This window comes from Corvus hawaiiensis, chromosome 15 (genome assembly GCF_020740725.1).
Source record: "Corvus hawaiiensis isolate bCorHaw1 chromosome 15, bCorHaw1.pri.cur, whole genome shotgun sequence".
Lineage (NCBI taxonomy): Eukaryota > Metazoa > Chordata > Aves > Passeriformes > Corvidae > Corvus > Corvus hawaiiensis.
Window position 1 is genome coordinate 5,854,993 of NC_063227.1, and position 24,239 is coordinate 5,879,231.

Consider the following 24,239-nt stretch of genomic DNA (forward strand, 5'->3'; position numbering starts at 1 on the left):
ACTGGCACATACCAGATGTGGTCCCTGCCTTTGGGCTCCCCCTTGGGAGGCACTGGGGGAGGCAGCACTCACAGCAGACACATCTGCGCCTCTCCATGCCCAGGGTTTGCCAGGGTTGCTGTCATCTAAACAACAGATCTGGTCTCTTTCCCATCAAAGAGAGATCTCTCCAGCAATACTTGCAGCAAGCACAGCCAGAGGGTCATGTATTTTCGGCAGCTGCTGAGATGAGGAGTCTGCAGGAAGCTTCCTGCATCATCTGCCGTGGTGAACCCACTGGCTCCAAATGTCTTCTGTGAGCTGGAGACAGCAAGTGGCTCCTCTGGCAGGCTGAGCCCATCCTCACACCCTGAACTGTGATGTTATAAACATGAAATCTCATCAGGGCTGCCAAGGAAAAAGCTCCAAATCACAAATACCTGCCATTACAGCAAGATGGCCAAGCAAACAGCTTCTTGCTCCGGCACTGCCTTTTAAGTGTTCTCAGCTGGGGTCTGATGCAGCTCCTTTGGGTTTGTTGTTCAAGAGAGAAAACAAATCCATTTTCATTTTAAACAGCGAAATCTTGGTCACTGCCCACTGACTCAAACCCCTTTGGCATGCTGAATATTTCAGCCAGGGAGTAAGAGAAGTGCTTGTTTTCTGTGGGGAGGGTGGGTGGGTGCCTGGTTCCATCCCTTCCCAGCAGGAGCTCTGTGCACGTCGCTCCCAGCAGCTCTCCAGGCACAGTGGCGAGCTTCCCTGAACGCTTTAGTGCATAATAGGACTGGTTCAATAATCCCATTACAGCCTGTCTTCAGGATGCCAGGACTAATTGGCAGGCGCTGGGACCTTCATCCCCAGCTGGAATTTTATTGCTCATCACAATTAACCACGATGCTATAGTCCCTTGGCCACACATGTGCCATTAGCTCAGTCTGGAGCTGTGTCCTCGCCGGGCACTTTGGGGGCCCCACTGCACCCTGTCCCCAGCCTCCAGCAGGGGAAGTTCACGGTTATTGCTGCAGCTGATTTGCCTTTACTTGATGCAGTTTGCAGCTTAATGGGATTTATTTTGCGCATGTCTGGTTGGAGCTGCTGCTGGAAGCCACTGTGCCAGCAGCACTGGGGATGCCAAGGACAGCCCCAGCCTGGTGCTTGGCTGGGGCAATGGGATGGGGAAGAATGGCCTGAGCTGGCACTGCCAGTCTGAGGGGCCACAGGAGGGGCTGCATTAGGCTTTGCTGAGCTGGTTGCATTTCTCTGTCAGAGCTCTTGGCCTCACCAAACTGCCCTTCTCAGCAGAGCACTTGACGTGTGCTTCACTTTGAAGGCAGGCAGAGGCTCAGCTCACCCCAGTGCAACGGGCACATTTGTTAATGTCTGGGCTTGGGGTTTTTTCCTGATCTAAAGCAGTTAAACAGCAATTGTGGCTCATCCTGATGGCTTGTTTTCATCTGGGACGTGCCACTTCTAGGGAATGCCACATCTTTTAGGGAGAGAGCAGAGAGCTGAGGACAAACTCTGACAATGCAGCTGTGATGGCTTTATTTCCTCTTAAGCAATTCAGACTTCGGAGACTCTGTTCCCACTGTGGCACTCTGTAGTGATGAGGAGTAAACTCCTGGCTCCTGTGTTTGCATTTCCCACCCTCAGACGTGACTCAGACCCCAGTGTCACAGACCGAGGCTGTGAAAGCACACGAACCTCCACCCACAGCGTGTCCTTCAGCTGGAGACTAATTACAAGATGATACTGGCAATGCCAAAACTTTACAAGGCTTCAGAAAGTAATTAGACAAATTCGAGGAAGAAAAAAAAAACCCATCAAGAGCTATTAAGCATTGAGACAAGCTCTGGGACCCAGATGGGAGGATGCCAGGGAAATGTCCCTCCAGACTGTCTGTTCTCTCCATTACATCCACTCTTCCAGAACCAGCACTGGGATATTGGGCTGAAGAGGCCCTTGATCTGGCCCAGACATATTGATTTGGGGCTTCACCTCCTCTCCTCTCCTCTCCTCTCCTCTCCTCTCCTCTCCTCTCTCCTCTCTCCTCTCTCCTCTCTCCTCTCTCCTCTCTCCTCTCTCCTCTCCCCTCTCTCCTCTCCCTTCTCTCCCATCTCCCATCTCCCCTCTCTCTCCTCTCCCTCTCCCCTCTCTCCTCTCTCCTCTTTCACCAGGGATTATTGCAGGGTCTCTGTGCTGCGCTCTTTTTGCCATCAGCTTCTGGAGGTTTTTTAAGCAAGAGCTGGTATCTCTTGGTGCTGAAGCAGAATGTCAGGCACATCTGGAGTGCTGCAAAGAAGCCTTTGGGATGAGGATCTGTCATGGAGAAAGCAAAGGGTGTCTCTTCAGAAAAAACTTGTTGAAATGAGGAGAAAAAGGAGGCTGGAAGAGATTTCTCTTGGTTTTCACAGCTGAGGCTGGCACGCAGGAGTGACAAAGCCTGAAAGCCCACAGGATGCAGCCAGGGAGGGCTGTGCCATCAAGCTGCACCAGCAGCTGGCTGGGGCTGGGCTTCAGCTGCTGCTGGAGAAACCACACTATAGGAATGATGGCTTTTATGTTACATGTGAGCTACAGAATCAGGTATCCAGTGAGCAGCAACCTCAAGTACATCTCAGTACTCTCTTCACTGCTTTTATGTTGGATAAATCCCTGGTTCAGTCCGTTTCTCCCAGCTAGAGCTGTTAGTGTAAATAAAACCCTGCCCTTAAGCCACTCTTTCTGGCTCCAGGCCATGTTGTCTTGGTTTCAAGCCCACCACCCTGCCCTGCCAGCACCTGGCAGCACAGTGGGATCTGTGCCCAAAGCCACACCCGGAGCCTGCCATGCCCCCAGGAGAGGCAGCGTGCCTGATCCCTTTGGTACCAGCTCCTGTAGGTCTCCCCAGTCTGTGCCTGCCCAGGGCTACCCAGCAGTGCACTCACCAATGTTGCCTTTTTCCAAATAACTGAGCCATTCCTGTGTCCATCATCTCTTGGAGGATGAGATCTTGCTCACACAGGTCTGCTTCACTGCCTGCTCCTTGCCCAGCTGGGAGATGCTGCTGGCTCTGGGCTGCCTGCCCCTGCCTGTGTCCCAGCAGGGGACCTGGGGATGGGGAGAGGTGAGTGCTCAGCTTCTGCCTTCCCATCTGGTTTTGAGCTGTGATTCCAGCACGGAGCTGTGTGTTGGGGAAGTATTTCATGCTTGCTGGTGTCGGCTGATAAACCTTTGATTTTCACTTCTGGGAATAATAGCACAGTAATGAATTATATTCACAAGAATAACTGTAATAGTCATAAAACCACAAATAGAAGAAAACTGTAAATCAGTCACCCCCTTGTAATGTGCTTACTTCATCTGAATCACCCTCCCTGGGCAGATTATCAATTTTATTTGGCTTTTCCATCCTAAACTTTTATTAAGTGGGGTGCCTCATGCGTAAAGATACCGAGCACAGGCCATATGTTCCAGGGATTTATCTGTTTACTTTGCCTTCCTTCCCTCCCTCTCCCCTCCCTCTCATGGCTCTCAGGACCTGCAGGCAGCTGACCTCGGTCCATAAAAGACACATGTCCCCAGTGCCACTTTACCTTTATTATGCAAAAAAAAAAAAAAGGCTGTCAGTGATGCACAGGCCTTCCTCTGTGCCATGCAGCATTAACCAGCCCCTGCAGCACGGTAAGACTTCCATGTAATTAAAACAGAAAGCCATTAGCATAGCTCCAGGGTAATCAAGGGGACGCATCCTCAACCCCAGTGTGTCCTGGGCTGTGACATGAAGATGCTGCTGCTCCCAGTCCATGGGGCAATGCTTACCCTGAGCCCTGTGGGTAAATGGGACAGCTCCTGGGCTTGGAGGGGGGAGAGAGGCAGCAGAGAAGCATCAGAGGCAGGACGGTGACAATTTTACCACTGTGCTGGTGACAATTTGCCCCTGTGCTGCTGGGACTGAGCAGATGGAGAGCGTGGTTCTGAAGGCAGAGCCATGGCACCAAGTGCTGTCTGCTGTGGCACTCCCTGTGCTTTCTCCTGGCCAAGGAGGGAAGCAGCAGCAGAGAAGAACGTCTGGGCCCAAGTATCCTCTCTTGCTCGGTGCTGCGTGGTAATTTTTAGCAAAGTCTTCATCTTCTCCCTTTTTATTGCAGAATCATATAAAAAATCCCTTTCTTTCTCTCAAAGCCACCTGTTCATGCCTTTTTCCTTGTCTTCTATCAGAAATCCTCTGGTTTCAGTTGTGTTCAAGGGGTGCAAGGCTGGCACACAACCAACTCGAAATCAATGCTGATGGGAAAGAGGTGAGAGCAGCCCCGTGAGCTGGGGAAAGGTGCAAATTCCAGTCAGCAAAACGCAGCTGTTGGGTTCAGTGACCCTTTTGGAGGCAAGCCTCACGCTGGAGTGGAGTTTGCTTCAGCTGGACATGAACCTGCCAGGGCCTGCGTGGTATTTCATGGCTTTTGGAAACACCGGCTGCAATTTTCCATCATAACACAGCAGGCGAAAAGGGAAAAACCACAGACCGTGTGATTTACGAGATGCTTCTCTTGGATATTTCCATCTGTGATCCGAAATTACCGAGTAATGTAGGAACCCCGAATCGTTGCTCCAACTGCTCCCACTGTGGGTGCTTTTGCCATGATTTTTCATGCAGCTCCAGCTTCTCCTCCCCCATCCCCAGCAGCCTCCAGTGCTGGCTCTTGCCCCTGCCCAGCAGCAGGTTGGTTTTGTGGTTCACGATGGTCAGAGCACCTTGGGTTGTTACTGATGGCTAATGGAGCTGAAACCATCTGCACCCATCAGGGACTCTTCGTCAGTCTTTTTACAGCTTAGCAGAACCTGGAACATCTGTTGAGTGAAAGATGTGCTGGAGATCAACATTTTCTGCTCTGGCAAACAGCTCCTTGCAAACTCAGGCTCATTTTCTTGAGCAACAGGGTCTTGGCAAACACTGGCGCTGTGAGTGTGTGTTAGTGCAGGCACCATCCTGGGCTCGTCCTCCTGGCACTGCACATGTGGGCATTGCCTGGCTTTTCATTAGTGTGGGCTCAGGGATGACCAGAGAGGGGTCAGGGGGCTTTGTCCAGCTCCCCCATTCCTCCTCTCATCGCTTCTGCTGAGGGGCTGGGCAGAGGCCAGGCTTGTAATGTGATTTTCCCAGTCTCCCTGGAGGGGCTTGCATTTTCAGCCTGGAGATATCTCAGATCACCAGCCCTTCTCCTGCTGCTGCTGGATTCATTTGGGCTTTTCCAGAGCTCCTGTTTGGCCTCCTCTGAGGAAAACCAGAGTCTGCCAGGACTGTGCCATAGGGAAGGCTCCAGCCCTGCTGTGCAGCTCAAATTATGCTTTGGCAGAGCTGGAAAACAGGCTGAGAGCACCTGAGCTGCAGAGGTGACTGGGCAGGGGGTGGGTGGAGGACAGGCAGAGGGCACAGGGGTCACTGTGACTCGTGCAGGTGCTTCACTCAGCACCCAGTACACAGCATTACCTGCACCTCTGTGATCCAAGAGGAACAGTCACTGGAGCATGGAGAAGGGAAACCCTGGAGACAGAACAGCATCTGCTGGAGGTTCAGCCCAAGAGGTGCTGCCCAGAGAGGGTCTTGCTTGCATTTTCCAGGTGACGGATTGACATGTGCTCCCCAGTTCTCCGTTTCCAGAGATCCCAGAGACTGGGGGGAGCCCAAGGTGAAGAGCATGAGAGCAGAAAATCCCTCGTAGGATCCCTGCAGGGTGTGTGAACTGCCCTTGGTCCTCCAAAAAGCACTGTGGGAGTGAGTTGTTGCTCATGCTGCTTCACAGCTCCGCAAGGGGTGGGGACAAAAACCTTGTAGGAATTGGATTTTAAAGGCAAGTTCAAAGTTCAAAAGTAGCTGTAATTTGAACAGAAATCTGCTCTTTGCAGCCAATTAGCAAGGCTGTGAAAGCAGCAGGAGTATCTCATGTTTTGACAGCATTAAAAAGGCAACAAAATGAAACAGTGTGGATTGAACATGGCATCCACGAGAGCTGCTCAGAGCCGATCTGGTGGTGGCTGCAGCAGCACAGCAGGTCCCAGGCACCAGCAAGGTCCCAGCCTGCCCACCAGAACCAGCATCTCTGCCCTGCCCTGCCTGCTGGGCTGCTGTTGGCAGGAGAAAATAGCACAATTTTTGTTAACTCCATCCAGAGCAGCTTTGCATGCAAGGGTCTGTGTTTACTCCACGTGCTCCCCTCTTTATTCTCCTTGGGTTGAAAGTTTTCTTGGGTGGAAAGACCTGGTTTGGGCTGTCTCTGTGCAGGGCAGGCAAAAAGGGAATGCTCCATCTGACTGGCTGTGCTCGTTTGAACAGATGAGTTTGCAGCTGTTTCACTGTCCCAGCAGAGTGAATCAATGGGTCTTTAATTAATTTATTAATAAAATAATAATTATTAGTTTAATTAATTCAGCAGACTTGGGGAATGACACAGGTCTGGCACAGTATCCAGGGTGTCACCTAGGGAGTGCAGAGGAGGAGGAGGACTCTTCCTGAGATGGGCTTCCCTGTGTGTAGGGTGAGGGATGCTCCATTGTCCTGAGAATGCAGGAGACAGGTCCTCAGGTGATTTCTTTTCATAGGGCCTATGAAACACTGAGGCTCCCAAAGAGACAGGTTTTGGTTCTCTCTTGACTAGCAGATAGCGAAAGACTCCATGTTTGCTGTCCCTCTGGGACCTGCTTGTATCAAGAGCCTCTTGGTGCATTTCCCAATGGTTTTCTTGTGAAAAGGGGCTGATGTGATTACCACAGTGCAGGTGTGCCCCTAAATGAGGGGCTCCAAGTGCCCCTTGTCCCAGCTGAGGCAAGAGAAGGCTCTCCAGACGCTTGTTGCACGTGGCACGAACAGGAGCAAGCAGGATCCAAGCCCCCTTTATTTTGGCACCTGAGAAGGATGGAGGCCCCATCCCTGGGGAGCTTCCTGCCCCACTGATGAGCTGTGTCCCCTTCTCGGGATGCTTCCCTGGCGACAGCAAGCGACCAAGGCAGAGGCTTTGGGAAGGGCATTTCGAGGCACCTCCGGTCCCGGGCGGAGCCGGGGTGGACCTGCAGCCTCTGCACCAGCCCTCGCTCCGGCCGCTGGGATCGCATCCCGCTGCCGGCTCCGCAATCCGATTGATGAGGAGCAGCGGCGCGGGCGGATCGGGAGCGGGCGGAGGGGGAAGGGGGCGGGAGGATGCTCAGTGACCCGCTCCCTGCTCAGGGTTTCTCTTTTGGAGGTGAACACTGGAAAGCAGCTCCCTCCCTCTCCCCTCCTAGCCAAAAAAAAGCTGTGACAGCTTGATTTAGGGCTGGATAATGAGACAATTGTGAGGAGGATGGGTACGGCGGGAGCCTGCGCTTGCCAAATCATTTGGCTTAAGTGATCAAATATTTTTATGCATCGTTTATTCCTTTAAGGTGACCATAAGCCGCTTCTCCTGCAGCTCTGAAATGAAAAGAGCAACGCTGGAATTCACCCAGGCTGAACCCGGTGTGACAGAGAGGGGTGGGTGGCCGCCAAGGACCTCCTGGCCACCGAGGACTTGCCTGGCAGCCTGCGCCAAGCGGAGGGTGGGCGAGGGGATCCGGCCTCTCCAGGGCCTCCCAGGGCACGCAGCAGGCAGGGGCACCACTGCAGGTAGCATCCGTCTGTCAGGGCTTGTGCCACCCGGGCTGTGGTTGCCCGTCCCCGGGGACGGCTGCGTGCCGTGGCAGGCTGCTCCTGCCATCCGCCGTGCGAAGGGAAGCACCCAGCGAGCCAAGACCGGCGCAGGAGTAATTGCCAGGGAATGTTTTCCGCATGCCATTAAGTCGCTGTGATCACTAAATACTTCAGTCAGAGCTGGATCTGTTAATCTACAGAGAAAAAAGGACAAACCAAATCCATTCCTTGTTGGCTTTTACCTCCTGCTGCAGGATGCCAGCGGTGGGAATTGCTCTCGGTGCGGGTAGGATGGGGGCACACAGCTCAAATTCCAACCTTCTCCTTCGGATATCGCTGCTCCCAGGTGCCGACTTCAGCCCCCTGAGCCCCCCAGTCCCTGCAACCCCTCCTCCTTTGGGTTCAGGCTGGCTCCCACCGGGGTTTCTTCGCCCACCCAGGCTTTAACACACTGTGTTTGGAGAAAAGCGGCTGCTGAGTGTGCTGTGGGACCCCGGGTGGGTTGTGGCGAGGGGCTGCAGCTGCCCGGGGGAGGAAGGGCCGTGTGTCGGGGCAGGCAGCAGCAGCTCCATCGCTCCTGCCCGCAGCGCCCGGCTGCTCCTCCATGCCCAGAGCAAACCAAGAGCTGCCTCTAGCGGGGCTTTGCGGGGCTCCAGGCGAGGAGCTCCTGCCCGGCCCTGCCCTGGGGACTGCTGCCTGGCCGTGGTGTGTCCCCATCACCCAACAACTGCACGGAGAGAGACCCCCCCCCCGGCCTTCCCATCCCTTCCCCCACAGGCATCTCCCTTTGTTATCCACTTTTCCCTGGTCCCCGGCATGGTGCTGCCCCTCCTGCCGCTGCCACTGTCAGCCCAGATCCTGGCTCTGAGCTCACCTTTGTGTTCTTGTCTTTGGATTCTGCTTGGCACGAAAAAACCTTGACCCAGGCTCCCTTTCAGCTAAACAAAAGAAAGCCTTCGCTGCCGGGATGAGAGTGGCAACAAAGGTACACCTGGCACTTTGCTAAGGACAGTTTGATGGGAAGAAAAACACAGGTGCTCACAGGCAGAAAGAGATATGTGGGGATGGATGGAAAATGATAAAAATGTGGACCATGTGTGCTCCTTTCCAGGGTGGCTTCAGTGGCGCAGCGGGAAGTGTCAGGGACTGAAGAGAGCTGGTCTGTCCCATTGTCCCCATGCCTGAGGGGTCATGCTCAGCCCTCAGCACTGTCCCACTCACACCCTGACTGTGTTCTGTACTGCTTCTAAGGACACCTTTCCAAGTCAGGAGATGCTGGAACATGCTCTGGCTGAGAGCTAAGAGATGGGGCAGCTCATGAGTACAACATATCCCAAGGTGCTATTTTGGACTCTCACAGCCACCAGATTCTGTTTTCTCTTATTCAAAAACCTCTCTGTGACAAACCTTCGCTAACTGTTCTCTTATTTCACCTAGAGAATGAGCAGACAGAAAACCTCACGGTCCTTCTGGAGCTCCTGGCCAGGTGAGATCCACCAGCGTCTATGGGAAACAGAGGTCTCCTCTCCCACATGCTGCTGATCCTCTGCACTTCCCCCTTTGTTCAGAGCAAGTCAAGTGACATAAGACTTCCTTGATCACACACCCAGGGGTGCTGCTCTATACTCCTGCGCTTTGAGAATGAGCAACTAGTCTGTGAGGCTTCAGAAGAAGGCTGAAATTCCTGGAAACATCTGAACTGAAATGCAGGGAAGAAAAAAATGAGATAGAGGTGAATTGACAGCTGGGGCTGACACTCCCAGCCCAAACTCACAGGAGGGAGAGAGGCTGGCCTGTGCTCCCTGCTGCCCATCGAGGAAGGTCACTGTGGTTGAGGCATGTCAAGAGAGTTGCCATTCTGTATGACCAGTAATGGTATTTGCAGCTCTGCATTTAACAATGGTGATAAAGGTAACCAAACTGTTGGGAACAAAGACAGATGGGGAGCCCCCTGGAGCCAGTGAGGGATTCTATGCTTTCAGTCAGCAGCAGCAATTTATATTTCACTTGCTCTATGGACTCAGAGCAAGGAGCAGGGCAGAAGTGCTTTGCAAAAACACAGTAGGAAGGAACACACAGACACCAAATTTGTCTCTGCTTGAGCTTCTAGGCCTGTTTATGCCATCTTTTGACATCACCAGGAAATATTGCAGGGGTTATAAACTTTTCCCAGAAAATATTTTGATGAGCAGAAGTCCCTGATGGGATAACAACCGGTAACTTCCTGCAGACAGGTGCATCCTGACAGAGTGACTCCCTCTTCCCTTCCTTGTCTTCCCTCTCAAGTCTTTGCTGAGGTCCTGCCAGCAGGCACTGCAGCTCTTTAGATCTATCTGAGCTATGAGGTTCAAGGTTCTTTCAGAAATACAGCCTGCAGCACCAGGACTGGGAATGAAGGAAGGGGAGAGAGGTGTGAGGACACTCCAGCTGCAGAGCCATTGACCTTGGCCTGCCAGCCAGGTCCACAGCTCAGGTCTTTGGAGGCTGTGGATCCAGAGCTGCAGAGTGGAGACCTCTCTTGCTATTCTCCGAGTTCTCCCTTTGTCATGGCCCTGGCACCCCTCCTGTCTTCAGATGTTGTCTCTTTTCTCCTCTTACCTTTGTGTGGTGTCACGCCGGCAGTGGGGACAGCTGGAAGCCTTTCTTCCTTTGACACGGAGTCATCCAGCACCGGGCTGTGTCTGTGCTGATATTGTATCCATGCAACCTGTGTTCCAAGGATCGTGCTTGCTTCATTTCTGTGGGTTAAAAAAAAGCCAAAACCCAGTAAGAAAACAGCCTTGCTCAGAAGAGTCCTAGCAGTTAATTAGTTTCAACATTGCAAGGCCCACTGCCCAGCAGCTAAAAATCATCGTCTTTGAATGGTGAATTAAGTCAGCCAAGCAATAAATCTGTGCAACAAAACAGTCCCTTTAGCTCAGAGAAGCTCTCTTTCCCCAAAACACTGAGAAATGTTTTTTTTCTGAGAGCCCACAAGGTCATCGAATTAATAAAGCATTTCAAGTAATCTGTGGAAGTGAAGTGACACCCTGCTGCAAGAGATTTGCTGTTAAAGCCAACTTTCTGTAACAGAGTGTGATGCATATAGGATTTCCAAAGCAAACCTGTCCTCTAATTTAGGACAGTTGTCCAAACTCCTTCATGTCTGTTCTGGTCCACTGTCCTCCTCCCTAGTCATTATTTAGGAGAGTTAAGCTTGAGAAAACTCACAAGAGGAAAAAAAAAAAGAAAGAAAGAAAAATGAAAACTTGGGATTCTCCCATCGACCAGGCAAGATACTCTGAATATTTTCATGCACCAAATAGAAGACACCAAGGAGAGAAAGCAAGTGAAATACTGAAAATCTCTTGAGATAATGGTGGGACAGGCTCATGTGGTTTACAGTGGCTGCTTTCTATCCCTTATCACATATAAGTATAAAGCTATCACAAGACTGCTGCACCCAGAATTTTGGAGCTACTCCTTTGATATGAACAGCACTGGTGTCAGGGACATCTCCATGACCCAGCACAGACAGCAAGAAGGTCCAAAGCCCAAGAAGCAACACTCACAGACATCCAGGCATTAAATAAACAAAAGGAGTTTGACTTTCAGTTAAATTCTGCAGGCTTAGGCTGAACGCAGAATGATGTATGCAGGCGAGGCAGGCACATAAATCCAAGTATGGCCCCTGTGTTGTGTTGCCCTCCAGTTCCTTTCCTGCACGTTTGGGGTGGCCCTGATTTGGACTGCAGGTGTAGCAGCAGTGGGCATGGAAAGGATGAGATGGGTGATGCATTAAGGGATGCTTTGGGGCAGATATTAGGGAAATCTTTCCAGTGGTCTGGGTAGTTCAGCAGGAGAACAGATTGCCTGGGAGATGCGACATCTCTGCCAGCAGCTGTTTTTAAGCCAGGATGGACATCTGTGGCTGAGAGCATGTCCTAGGTGGCCTCTCATGCTCCCTTTAAACCCAGGGCTGTTCTCAATGTCCTGATCTATAGAGGAAGAGGAAGTAGCATGGGACAGAATTTTCACTTTCAACTCTTGCAGATGGACCATAACAGGTCTTACAGGAGAGCAGGGAGCAGAGAAGGCATGAGGAGCTCCAGCCAGTTATCTCCAACCCCTGTAGTGGAAGTTCGTGTGATGGCAGCCTCTGCCTTGCACTTAGAGCTGAGTATGTTCCCTTGCTTTCCACTGAAATGGCTTTTTGCAAGTTTGTAGAATCATTTAATGTGAAATATATATTTAATAATTTGGTTGCGCAAAGAGGTACCGAATGGGACAAACATAAGGAAGAGCTGGCAATAGCCTCTGCAATACTGTGCCCACTGGGTCCCTTCTTCATGAAATCCTAGCCCAGGTTCCATTTGCCTTGGATTCACTCAGTACAAGCCTCTTGAGAGAGTGTCCAGTCGCAGAGCTCTGCCCTCCCAGCGCTGTCACAGCTCACAATGACCACGGTGCCAGGGGCAGCTGAAACCCCAGGGATGCTCATCCCGCTGCAGCCCCTGACAGCGCTGACATCCAAACCCAGCAGCACACACAACGTGGCTCCAGCCTCTGCCCACTCATTGCCATGCACCAGAAGCCCCAGATCCCATATGGAGTGTGGCTGCAGATGGATGGACATATGTGGATGCATTCACATCCCCGCCGATGGAAACGTCCCCGTGCAGCCGTAACGCTCGAGTGTGTGGTTTGCGTTTGGGGCAAGAGAGGATTTTTCTCCCACTAAATAAATAAAATACGTTCAGAGCAACTTGGGATAGAGCCATTCTAATCCTTTTATTCTTTCCAAAAGGAAAATGATTCCATATTCAGGGCACTGTGCAAACAATTAATTAGCCTAACGAAAATGAAAGGCTTAATTGCTCAGTATTATTGCGCTCATTGGCAGCCAGGCGTGACCAAAGAATAGGTATTGTTTTACCAGGGATAAAGAACAACTTTCCAGCTTTTAGGGCTTTTTTGGTATTTCAGCATCTAGCAGAACGATTTTTTTTTGAATGATGGTGCAATTCTCACTTCCACATGCAAAAAAGCTGGCAGTATTTGGAGACAACTGAATGAGCTGCTATCCAATAAAAAAAGAGGAGACTCAGCTGGTGTGAAATGACCTGGCTGAAGGGAAGTCGATAAAGCTGTAACTTGCCTGAGTTGAATGACACCGTGGTGTCTCCCTTGTGTCTCCAGCTGGAGACTTCATTCACAGAAGTGCTGTAACATTAAGAAAAAAATGTATTTTTTAAGGCATGCACCTAGAATTAAAGTACAATCATCCTTAAAGCAGCTCCCTTTTCAATGATCTGTTGTTACCAGATGGAAAAGTGCTCTAAATGGATGCAGATGAATTTGTTCACTGTGGATAGGATCATGAGGGGTCAGGTTACAGGAGCTTTAAAAAACTGAACCGTTATCATTAATGCATCTCTCATAACAAGGAGATAGAAAGCAGATGCTGACTGAGTATTGACCTAGCCTGAGGAGTATGGGTCCAGTAATTCTTCCTTTAGGCAGCTGATTCTCATGGGAAAATCCCCAAACATTCAGCTGTAATGCCATTATCTGCCTTGTGCAGATGCTGGCAACCAGAGACTCTTCTTTAAAAGCACGGTGGGTGAATTCTGCTCTCATTCACACTTGCACACCCCCTGGAAGGCACTTCAGAGGGTTTCTCAGCAAGGTGGATTTTTGGTGTTTGGGGTGTGGGATTACAAAAAGAGAGGTGCTTACAATATGGAATAGTACAATCATATGAAAAAGGTGAGAACAAATAAAACAGATTTGTGGCTGAAGGTCACACACAAAATGTGAAACAAAGAAGTAAACAAGGACCTTCCTGAAACCATTTCAGGTCTGTAACTGTTTGTATATGCAGCTGGGAACAATTATTAGGTGCTCTTGAGGAGTTTAAGACAAAAAAAAAATGACAGTGAAGTCAAGCAGGAATGGTCCTTCAGATGACTGAATATTCCAGTAACCTCTGTCAGGTTGATTAACAACATTCTGCTGAGCTCAATACAGCTGCTACATAACCTTGGAGAGACAGGCACTCCTCACTTGTAAAACAGAAAACTCCACCAGAACAAGGTTTTTCTTTTGAATTTATTTTGCAAATCTACTAATTCATTTTATGAAAGTATGAAATCCTACGTGGTTACATTAAACAGTTACATTACAATCCAGGTAATGCAAATCATCACTACAAAGTTAGTTTTAGGTACTCTTGGATAACAAGTAGATTTTAGGTCTTTTAAAATAAGTCACAAAGAAGAGATAGAATAGCCTTGTGATTGTCAAAGACTTTAGTTTAAAGCAAGGAAACCACTGCAGAATCTCCTCATCCTAAAAAAAGTTAAGAGAGAAACACTTTCAATGTTAATGTTCAATTAGATTCATCAAAGAAATTTAAGTGCACACATCTACTCTCAGGATAACTAGAACAGTTCACAAGTTGTTTGGAAACTGGTGTCAAATTTTATTCTCTGGAAATCACTTTTACCATTTAACATCACCATCGTCCTTGCTTTCAGATGCATAAAAATCCTGTGAAATGCACCAGAGCTCCAAATCCTCTCTAAATGAATTCAGTGGGAGTAGGATCAGTTCCTACATTCAGAGGGTACTCCTGATACACCAAAATCCTTACAAAAGCACCTCCTTCCCAGGAAGGAAATTAATTTAAGGAACAAAATACTGTAGTAATTCAGGAAAACTCTCAGCTTTGCTATCCAGCAATTGACACTGCAACTGCACTTCTGAGGACCTTTATGCATGGTCATTCTTTCCTCTCAGAAAGCAATAGGAAGACATCAGGTAACTGTGCTGAAGAACTCAGAGCTACATAAATAAAGCAGAAAAATCAAAGAAGAGATCAAATCTTTCTAGAAACTGCTCTCCTGACACCCATCTGACACACCTCCAGTGTCATCCTGCTGCCTGTCAGCTGCCACTTCTGATGTGACACCTGTCAATCATAACTGCTTCTTAGGAAGCAATTAAATAGGGTTTAGATTTTGTAGTGGCACCTCTCACTGCGTGTGTTTTTAGGAGTTACACATCCAATGTGCTACTGCTGCATATCATGCAACAGTTTCACAGAAGCAAGGAGAGCTGTTTATAGGGAAATAAGGCAGGTGCAGGTACATTCTGATGGCCTGTGGCACAAAGGAGATTGAAACAGATCATTCTCTCTTGTAGCCTTCACCTCTTTCAACCAGTGCATCCTAAAGGGTGCAAACTCCCAAATCTCCCCTCACACATGTGCAACAATGAATCCATTGTAGCTCAGAAGTGAAGCCAGCAGCTTCTCTCTTCCAACAGAAATAGGAATTTATCCACAGAGTATCTTTTAACACTGATAACCTCAAAAAAACTTAAAAGAAACCAGACAGGTCACACAAAACTATACAAACTTTTCACCTGGACATAAAGTGCTATCAAACTATGGAAGCAAAAAAAGAAGTCACTGTTGAGGCAGCTACTTGAAGTATGTACAGAAGGCTTTATTCCCCTGAAGCAGATAAAGTTTGCTACAGTCTTGGAAATGGCACCAAGCTGGTGGGAATGTTACTATAATAAAGGCCAGCAATTTTCTTCCTGACAAACCCGACAGGCCAAAGGCAACCAGGGTGATTTAACTGGTGGCTGACTGCAGGAATTTCCCCAGAAGGTAGTTTAAAATGGTAATAGATGCTGTCATTTTCCTCTCTCTGACAGAGTAACTGTAATTCGTTCAGCCCCTTCATTCTGAGCATGCATTACCACAGACAGCCCCACCCTGCTATTACCACTGTGCCTGCTTGTTTTCCACCTCTACTCATGTAAATGTAATGTCAAATCCTCTTAAGAATCCTGAGCAGCCCTCCAGAATCACTTGTTCAACTGACATTTCTGTAATAATAAGGGAAGAAAAAAGAGTTGTGTGAAATTAAATGGTGCTCCTATTGCCAAGTTGTTAAAATTATATGGCAATATGCTTCCAGTAGTTGTAAGAAATTAATTTGTGGAGTGCTTACAAGCTTTACATCTACTAAATCTCAACAGGATATAAAATACTATTTAAGTGATACAACTTACAAATGTTAAGGAGAAAAAAAAATCAGCACCAAAGAGTGGAAGAAGAAAGTAGATTCTTGTCTGCACTCTAATTCCTGGAGGCTGGATCTCTACAGCTGAGGAAGCCAGGTGGGAGATCCTTGGTGAAGTACTTTTGTGTGTATGTATGTCAGCACCTGCAGCTCTCCCTTCTGCCACCTCTGCAGCACATGAGGCTGGGCTCTAGTAGTGAGCCACTCCACTCCTGCAAACAGTGGCTGGCAAATAGCTCAGCCAGCCCCCCACTCTCTCTGCCACTGCCTTGTGACAGGACCAGCCAGAGCAGAGCGACTCAGTGTCACTACTTTTCACCTGCTTTATTATAATGCTGTTCAGAAAGATGTGCCTGGCACCTATCTGTAGATGATAAATTCATTTATTAGTTATGCCACTATGTGATTACTGTCATCCTTTTCTCACAACAACGTCAAATACATATAAAACTTTGGATTTTCTACAGTGAGTGAAATCAGCAAAGTCAAAAGCCAGGCAGTGCCAGCAGTGCTGTCCCTGCTCCATTCTGTGGGACAGAACCAGGGTAAGGCGCTTTGGCAATCAGCACCAAGTTTAAAAAACAAGCTTTTAGAATACACACAAGTTTCCTGCAGATGCAGAGAAAACTGAGACCTCCTGGTTGTTCTCTAAGCTGCTTTGAAACGACAACAACTCATTTAATCCAGCAGCAGATCCTGGCACTATTCTTTTCCTAAGTACAGTACATTTTGATAGCAACACACAAGCACGCAACACAAAACAGATTTGTTCAAGCTCACCATGGTTCTGATGGGCTACACGCACCACGAGGCAACTCAAAAAGAGCACAGAACTCAATTCATCAGGACAACACTGACTCAAAGGAATTTCAGCTCAACTTCGTGAGGAAAGAAGGAGCTCACAAAGGAAAAGTTCTTATTGCAAGTTGTACTGCTCGGCTTGGTCACTTCTCACACAGATCTGAAGTATCAAAAGCTACCAAGGAGCCAAGGACAAAGAACTCCTGTTGTGTAACTATTTTAAATATAGCAAGCCTGATTTAGAAAGAAAAGCCCCTGCACAATATTCCAAATGGCCTTTTCTGGCAGACTCGAATCGTTAAATCAACACTGACAGAAAATACACACTTCAGATCTAGTTCTGGCACCTTGCAATTTGGAAAACTCTTGTGCACATGGGACCGAGGCAGCTTGTTTGCAGACCCTTTTCTCACACTATCCTTGGATCACCCGAGCTTCCTTCACCCCCCTGGGGATCACTGGGCTCAGCAGGTGCCTTCCTCGGCAGGCACAGAGTGGCAGCTGCCGTGAGACACGGTGTCGATGCTCTGCCCCTGGGCCTGGGGGTGGATGGACACCTGCACGGCGATCTCCTGGCCCTGCTCGCTCATGGAGCCATCGTCCGAGTCGCCGGCCGGGGAATCGCTGCGCTTCATCTCCGGGTTCCTGGGGAACAGCGCGGCCTGGGCCCCGCAGCCGGGGGGCTGCTTGTCCTCCTTTCCCACCTCATCGGGGTCATCCACTCGCACGGCCTCGAAGATCTCCTCCATGAACGCCCTGCAGTTAAGGATCAGAGGCGGGAGGGGAATGCTCCTGGCGAGCTCTTCGATGTACCGAGCAAACTCCATGGTCTTAAACTGAGTGACTTTGGCCAGCTCGAGCGTTTTGGCAGATGTGATGATAGGGATACGCTTGGCTATCTCAAAAGCCTTCTGCAGCTTCTCAGCCCCTTCCGTGCGGAAGAACTCATTGATGGCCTTCTCCGTTTTGCGGAGGTGGCTGCTCATCATGCACAGGCGGGTGATGTTCAAAATGAGGGTGATGGCAAAGGCAACGAGGCACACAATCATGTAGTAGATACTCATGTCCCCTGAGGTGAAGATAACCCTCAGGGTGACTGTGTAGTACAAGGTCTCGTTATGATTAACACCTGCACACGTGTACCGGCCCCGGTCAGCAAAGCTGACCTTTGTGATGTTGAGGGAATAATCAGCAATTCTCCACCGGTCACCTGCAGAGGGGAAAGAAATAAACAGAGCTCATGAAACAAAAATCCCAGGGTAAACATCAACAGGAGTCAAAGTTTGGCAGTAAGCAGTCCACTTCTAGCATCATAACAGTACACCAAGGACTGAAATGACACAGAAAGCCATAACCCACTTACCAATCCTACTGCTTAAAGGTAAATTATTCTGCATGCTTGCTACACTGGTTTTACTTCCTTCTCTCATCTGCACTTTCCAGTGTGTTTCTGGCCTGCTGGTTCTTCCTGACAGGGATCCTAATTCTTAACTAGGACTTCTCACCCGATGTTAAAAGACTGTCCTCTATAAAGTCTAATTTTCCATACGTTCAGAGTCAAAAGTCAAGTGACCCATGAAAAAGATCAGTCTGTAAATGGCTCTGTTGGCAAAAGAACGCAGAATTTTCTCAAGACAGTTTTCTGCTGAGCATGCAGTGCTGACAAGCAAAACCCAAGTAAAAAGAAATCAATACAAGAAGCTTTATACAGCATTTGCTGTGCATTTTTAACATAGGGGGGAAACTGTTTCCATAACTCATTTCTTCTAATTACTCTACTTTGAACTGTTTTCATAACTTATTCTTCTAATTACTCTACTTTGAACTAATCTCCAGATGGCATTATAACTACAAAAAGGTTACTGAATACTTAAGGCAGAAAAATGGCCTCCAACAAGATCCTATCAATTAGTTTGATGACCTTCATTAATACTAACAGAGAGAAAAACACACACATCTCCAAAACACTTTTTTAAAATTGAAAACTGCAGGGACAGAACTGTAAGAGCCAATGGCTGGGAAAATATATTCCCCTTCAGTTCAAAAGGGTTAAATAGCAGGAATTCCATCGTTGGCCATTACATATTGTGTTACTTTCCACAGTCTTACTGGTGCATAAACCAAAAAATACATGTACTAAGTATGGTTTAAAATATCCTGTAACAAAATTAAAGCACCAACTGCCAGCTGATAAAGTCACAAGCTGTGGAGAATTGTGTTTAATTCATGCATTTGGAAAAATATAATTTAAACCAGAGCAATACTAAATAAAACCATCAGTTAGTATTAGGTAAGATGAAGACTCATTTCTTCTGTATGGAATACTGGGATGACTCTTGAACAAGGTGATTCTGTGGGGCACCAAAGCAGGATGGATGGGCTGGAACAGAAGTACTCAGGTGTAATTCTCAGGCAACATGTCAGAGGGCAAAGGGCTTTGTTTTGCTCTCTCCTTATCTCCTAATTGTAAAAATGGGAGGATAGGAAGAGAAAATTATAATAAAGTCCCAGGGGTTTTCCAATACTGTAAAAAAGGGGAATAATGATGGACAGAAAACAGCAGGAAAACTCACCTTCATCTTTCTGTTCAAGCAGGTGTCCTCTGGAGTTATACCAAAGGATATGTTCATACTGGCTGATGTTCAGTTTACATTCAATTAAAATACTAGTCCCTTCTTTGGCTATGATATCATGGTGTGCTGGAGAACTTATTAAAGCTTGAGACACTGCATGAAGTGATGCATTGAAAGACCCAAAAGCAACTGTTCTGTTAAAAGCTACATTTTCCACTGTGAATCCAACTGAAAGATCAGCACTAACAGTCAAAATTAACAGGCAATAGCTGAGCTTCATGGAAAGCTAGTGAAAATTCTTTCATTTAATTTGGAGAAATGAGGTCGTATGATATCAAGCTGTCTGTTTTGCTCTGAGATAGGAGAGGGGGCTCTTGGTTTGTTCTGTGCTGGAAAATGTCTGGGATCCAAACGCACTTTCAAGACCATGAATATTTGAAGCGGAAACTGGAAGTACAACTGAAAAAAAAAGATAAAGCAGTAAGTTTATTAATGACAGCAAGGTTACCACGTATTCAAATTTAATTTCCAGTAAACAGATTTCAATTAGCGTAATACAAACTGTCAGCTGAGAGGTTCCAAATCAGAGCTTTGCTCAGAACACAGTAATGAAATGAGGGTAAGAAGGCATTAGCACAGCCTCCAGTCCACTAGATGTTCATCTTCCCAACCAGATAAATAATCTCCGGAATAATAATCATTAAGGGGAAAAAGGTTTTGCAAAAAGAACAAATTGTTCAGACTACTCGAAATGCACAATTATCTTTAAAAGTGGATTCTGCATTTGTTACCAAAGAAAAAGTGCTTTCTTAATAGAGGAAGAAAAGAGAGAAAGAGGATGTCATTTCTGCCTCCCTCTCCACCAATATCAAAGTGCTTTTAAGCCCTGGTTTTCTAAAGCCAGTCTTTCATTTACCACCCAGAGAAAAACCAAAGCACACACACACATCTGATTATTAGCATTTACATCTACTTACTTGATTTTAGGGGTACAACTGGTATTAGGGGTCTAAATACTACGTAACATGATTTAATTACTTGGAAAGGTCTCCTGGTTGTTATCTACAGCCAGAAGAGGAAGTCCCTTTCTGAATATCAGGACAATGATGTCTACATATACTTCCTTTTTTGCAATCTCTCTTGTTGCTGCTGCATTTTCTAAGCCTGCTTCCTGTTATTCTTGTTTGTTTTACAATGAGGTCCTGTTGAAAATCTTTTCATTTATGCTGCTTCATCTCAGCAGTCATATATTCTTCATTGTCTTCTCTAGCCAAACTTCATAGCAACGTGAAAAATTGTTTTGTCTAGATACTCTTCAAATTGATGTGCACAAAAGATATTTTAAGACATTCGGATACAGCCTTTAATTTTCTGTCTTCTGCACACACAGATTTTCCTTTTTTACAAGCCAGAATAAAACCAACTTGTAACAAAATGAGATGACACTGATAAGAGACAATCTGTTATCAATTGTCCTGGAAGCCTGATTCAAGAAAATTTCTAATCCAATATGTGTTCCCTGAAGTTATGATTCCATCCAGACTGCTCCAGAGCCTTAAAAAACCATTTACAAAGTACAGAAGCCACAAGCTCAAATGTTATCCTAAAGAATACCTCACTTCATACCATTGACTGTGTGACTTCAAATTTATCATCTTTTCTTCTACAAATAACAGATGTTAGTGGAATGGAATTTCATAAATATCACCACACAAAGGGACCCATTTACTTGATAAATAATGCAGACACTTTTCATCCTTCTAGAATTAGTAGTTAACACTATCTAAAGCACTTCTGAAAAATAATGTAATATGCATAAAGCCAGGTGATTTCTAGTAATTGTCTTTCATCAGAGACAAACCAAGCATATTCAAAAAGGGGAATTCTGCTGCTAAGATGCTATCCAGACTGGGAATTTTTTTCAGTGAAAGTTAATTTGCCGAAGGTCAAACCAGATTCCAGACTTGACATCTGATGAGAAATGTGTTATTTGACCCATTTCCATTTCTGTTGTGGCTATTGCCAAAACCAGTTTAACAAAGAAGGCAAAGAAGACAGCTGTGTCCAACTCTCCTTCAAGCTTGACTAACCAACTCACCCACTGAATCCTGCAAGAGAAACTGGAAAACAGGCTCCCTACTTGTTTCTCTGTAAACAGCAATCCCTTCATCTGCCTTCTTCTTCTTTTTTTTTTTTTTTTTAATCATTGGCCCCACTCTGTTTTCTATCATGCCTCTTGTCCTTTCATTTAAGATGAGACTACTGCAGAGAACTCAATTATACCATTGTGCTGGAGAAGCTACTTTCCCACAGCTAAACAGTTAAAACCACTACCAAGGCCTCTTTCATTCCTGTTTTTCACCAGCTACACTTCAGGGAAAGTGTTACTGAGTCCTGCTGCCTCTGGAGAAGAGCATCCCATCCACAGCAACAGCACAGGTCTGAAAAGAACCCAATACTAAGGCTGCTGTTGATAACAACTATTCTTTTGTTTGAGGGAGTGGTTTTAACCTTCCATTTTTAGACCTCTGGTGTTTTCAGTGTTTCAGAGCCCGCAAAAGACTGCTGACACTGACCTTGTGCAGGCTCCTCACAGGCAAGCTGTGGACTGGTAGTTTGTGGACCACTGACATTTGGGTTGCTTTAAAGGTCTGTCACACCTTGCAGTGGCAAGTGAGGTGCTGTGGTCCCAGACCTTCAGCTGACATCACCCCATGACCCAGCTGACTTTAGCTAAAAATGCATTTAAAAGCTTTTGCATGCATCAGACTTCACAGCACCTGATACAGTTAAAACAGACAATACTTCTGCAGCAAACACAAACCCTCAACTTCACCCTCGAATCCCAGGCACATAATAACTTACAGTCTTCTAAAACAATAACCTCCCAACTGAAACGTTAGATTTATTAGAGAATAATCCCAGTGCCTCTTGTACTCTGCCTGTGCTATTGTCATTTGAAATTATTAAATTTGAATTGTTAAGGTTTCCAAGCGTCTGTGACGTTTCTCCTAAATGACATTATGAATCTCACTCATTTATTTAACACAAGAAATACTCAGCAACATTTTCCCTCATAAGAATAATTATCTTCAGTAATTGCATATGCTCTCCACTATACTTGCACTGAGCCTGCATAATGCATAAACCATTGGTGATGGGTCATTTAATTTTACTATTAAATTCTTCAAGGTCTGATTTATTAGAAATTGTTTGTCTTTTGGAAAAGCCATTATTGCTAAGCAGACAATGATCTCTCGCTGCCGAGTGCTGGGAACAATAAAATGATTTGCAAAATCCATATTCTTCATCCATTGCACTTATGCAAAACAGCTGCTGCAGCTGATAAAGGACCCAAAAAGGATAAAGCGTGATCAGTGCCAACATCACAATTCTTCAACAAAGTGTTAAGCTCAAGCAAGATGAAATGTGTCAGAATAGGAACTGGCTATTTTACAACTGAACCTGAAGCTGAGCTCAACACATTTAACCTTTATTAAACCATAAGTTGTAACAACAAATAGCAGTGGAAAGATAAAAATCTGTGATGCATGCGCTTGTATGAGTCATCCTTGGCTCCTACCCTGAAGAAGTGTATTTGTGTCTAACTTAGAGCACTCTAAGTAGTCCCACTGAGGTCAGTGGAAGCACTGATAGTACTTAAAATTACACACATTTATATGGCACTGCAAAATTGGGGCCCAAGAGGTTGCAAGTTCTATGGTTTTACATTCACTACTTATAACATCACATCATACCTGGAGTAACATGAGGCAATAAACCAAGACACACCAGACAGAGCACAGGCTGCTGATGTCTTGCAGAAATACAATTTGCAAGCCCCCTCTGACCCTCTGTCAAACCAGGGGGATGCATTTGGCAGAGCCCTACAGGCAGAAACTCTTGTGGGATTTATGAACATAGCATGGTCTTGACAAGAGCCATTCTGGGTGCACCCAGCATGGGAGGGGCCACAGGGAGGGCTCACTTCTGCTGGCACCAGCCAAAGCTCTGCAGGGGAATGGCAGCACCCACGGTGCAAAAACCAACCTAAGGAGCAAATCCACAGGACACCAGGGCCAGCCTCGCTGGGTGAGGCTCCCTGGTGGGATTTGATGTTCTCCTGTGCACAGTCCCGTGGCTGCCTGATGGGATTTGGTGTTTTCCTGCACGCACCCTTTGGCTGCCTGACAGGACACGGTGTTTTGCTGTGCTTATCCCTTGGCTGCCTGACACCTGTCACGAGTAACCTGCCACGACACAGCATCGGCTGCGCACCAGAACAGGTTTTTTTGCCCTGTCAGCTAAAAACCACCAGGCACAAAGTTCCACTTAGCATTACCCTGTTCCCACAGCCCCAGTGTGCTCCAAGTTCACTCGTGGAAAAGCCCCGGTCCCGCTGGGCTGGTGGTGGCAGTGGGACACACGACCCGACTACACTGCAGCCGAGGGCACCGGGCCACGGGGGTGATGCCACGCGGGCTGGTGTCACTGGGGCATGACGTCAAGCCAGAAACATAAACTCACAGAATATTCTGAGCTGGAAGAAAACCAAAAGGATCATCCAACCCAACTCCTGGCCCTACTCAGGACACCCCGACAATCCCACCCCGTGCTGGAGAGCGCTGTCCAAACGCTCCTGGAGCTCTGGCAGCCTCGGGGCCGTGCCCATTCCCTGGGGAGCCTGGGCAGTGCCCAGCACCCTCTGGGGGAAGAACCTTTCCCTGAAATCCAACCTAAACCTCTCCTGACACAACTTCGGCCGTCCCCTGGGTCCTGTCACTGTCAGAGCAGAGCTCGGAGCTGCCCTTCTGCTGCCCCTCGGGAGGAGCTGCAGACCCCGATGAGCTCTGCCCTCAGTCTCCGGTTCTCCAGGCTGACCAGACCAAGTGACCTCAGCTCCTCGTGTGGCTTCCCCTCGAGCTCCTCCACCACCTTCGCTGTCCTCCAAACCCATCCCTTGTTGCCCCAGCTCCATTTCCACGCCGGAGCAGCGAGGCGGGACACGGGCCCGCGGCCTCCCCCTCCGCCGCTGCCTCCCGACCCCGACCTCGCCAGGTGAACCTGGCGGTACCGCCGCTCTCACCGGGACGAGGGTACCCGGCCAGGCCCGGCCCGGTCCGTCCCGCAGCTCCGCCGCCGCGCCGGCCCCGCCGCCCGGACGCGCTT

General features: G+C 47.7%; 1 protein-coding gene and 1 long non-coding RNA gene across 2 annotated transcripts; both read right to left on the reverse strand.

The window, feature by feature from the left end:
• Nucleotides 1–2,116: 2,116 nt before the first annotated feature.
• Nucleotides 2,117–10,746, reverse strand: LOC125333768. Its single transcript, XR_007206966.1, has 3 exons — nt 10,220–10,746; nt 2,910–3,208; nt 2,117–2,301 (listed from the first exon to the last, which is right to left on the reverse strand). It is a non-coding gene; the product is annotated as an uncharacterized LOC125333768 (long non-coding RNA).
• A 2,947-nt stretch (nt 10,747–13,693) lies between these two features.
• On the reverse strand, nt 13,694–24,224 carry MFAP3 (microfibril associated protein 3). The gene is made up of 3 exons (XM_048319738.1): nt 24,157–24,224; nt 19,071–19,529; nt 13,694–17,707 (listed from the first exon to the last, which is right to left on the reverse strand). Exons 2-3 carry the CDS (start codon nt 19,348–19,350, stop codon nt 16,962–16,964), a joined length of 1,026 nt encoding a protein of 341 aa, XP_048175695.1. The 5' UTR covers nt 19,351–19,529; nt 24,157–24,224; the 3' UTR covers nt 13,694–16,961.
• Nucleotides 24,225–24,239: the final 15 nt, after the last annotated feature.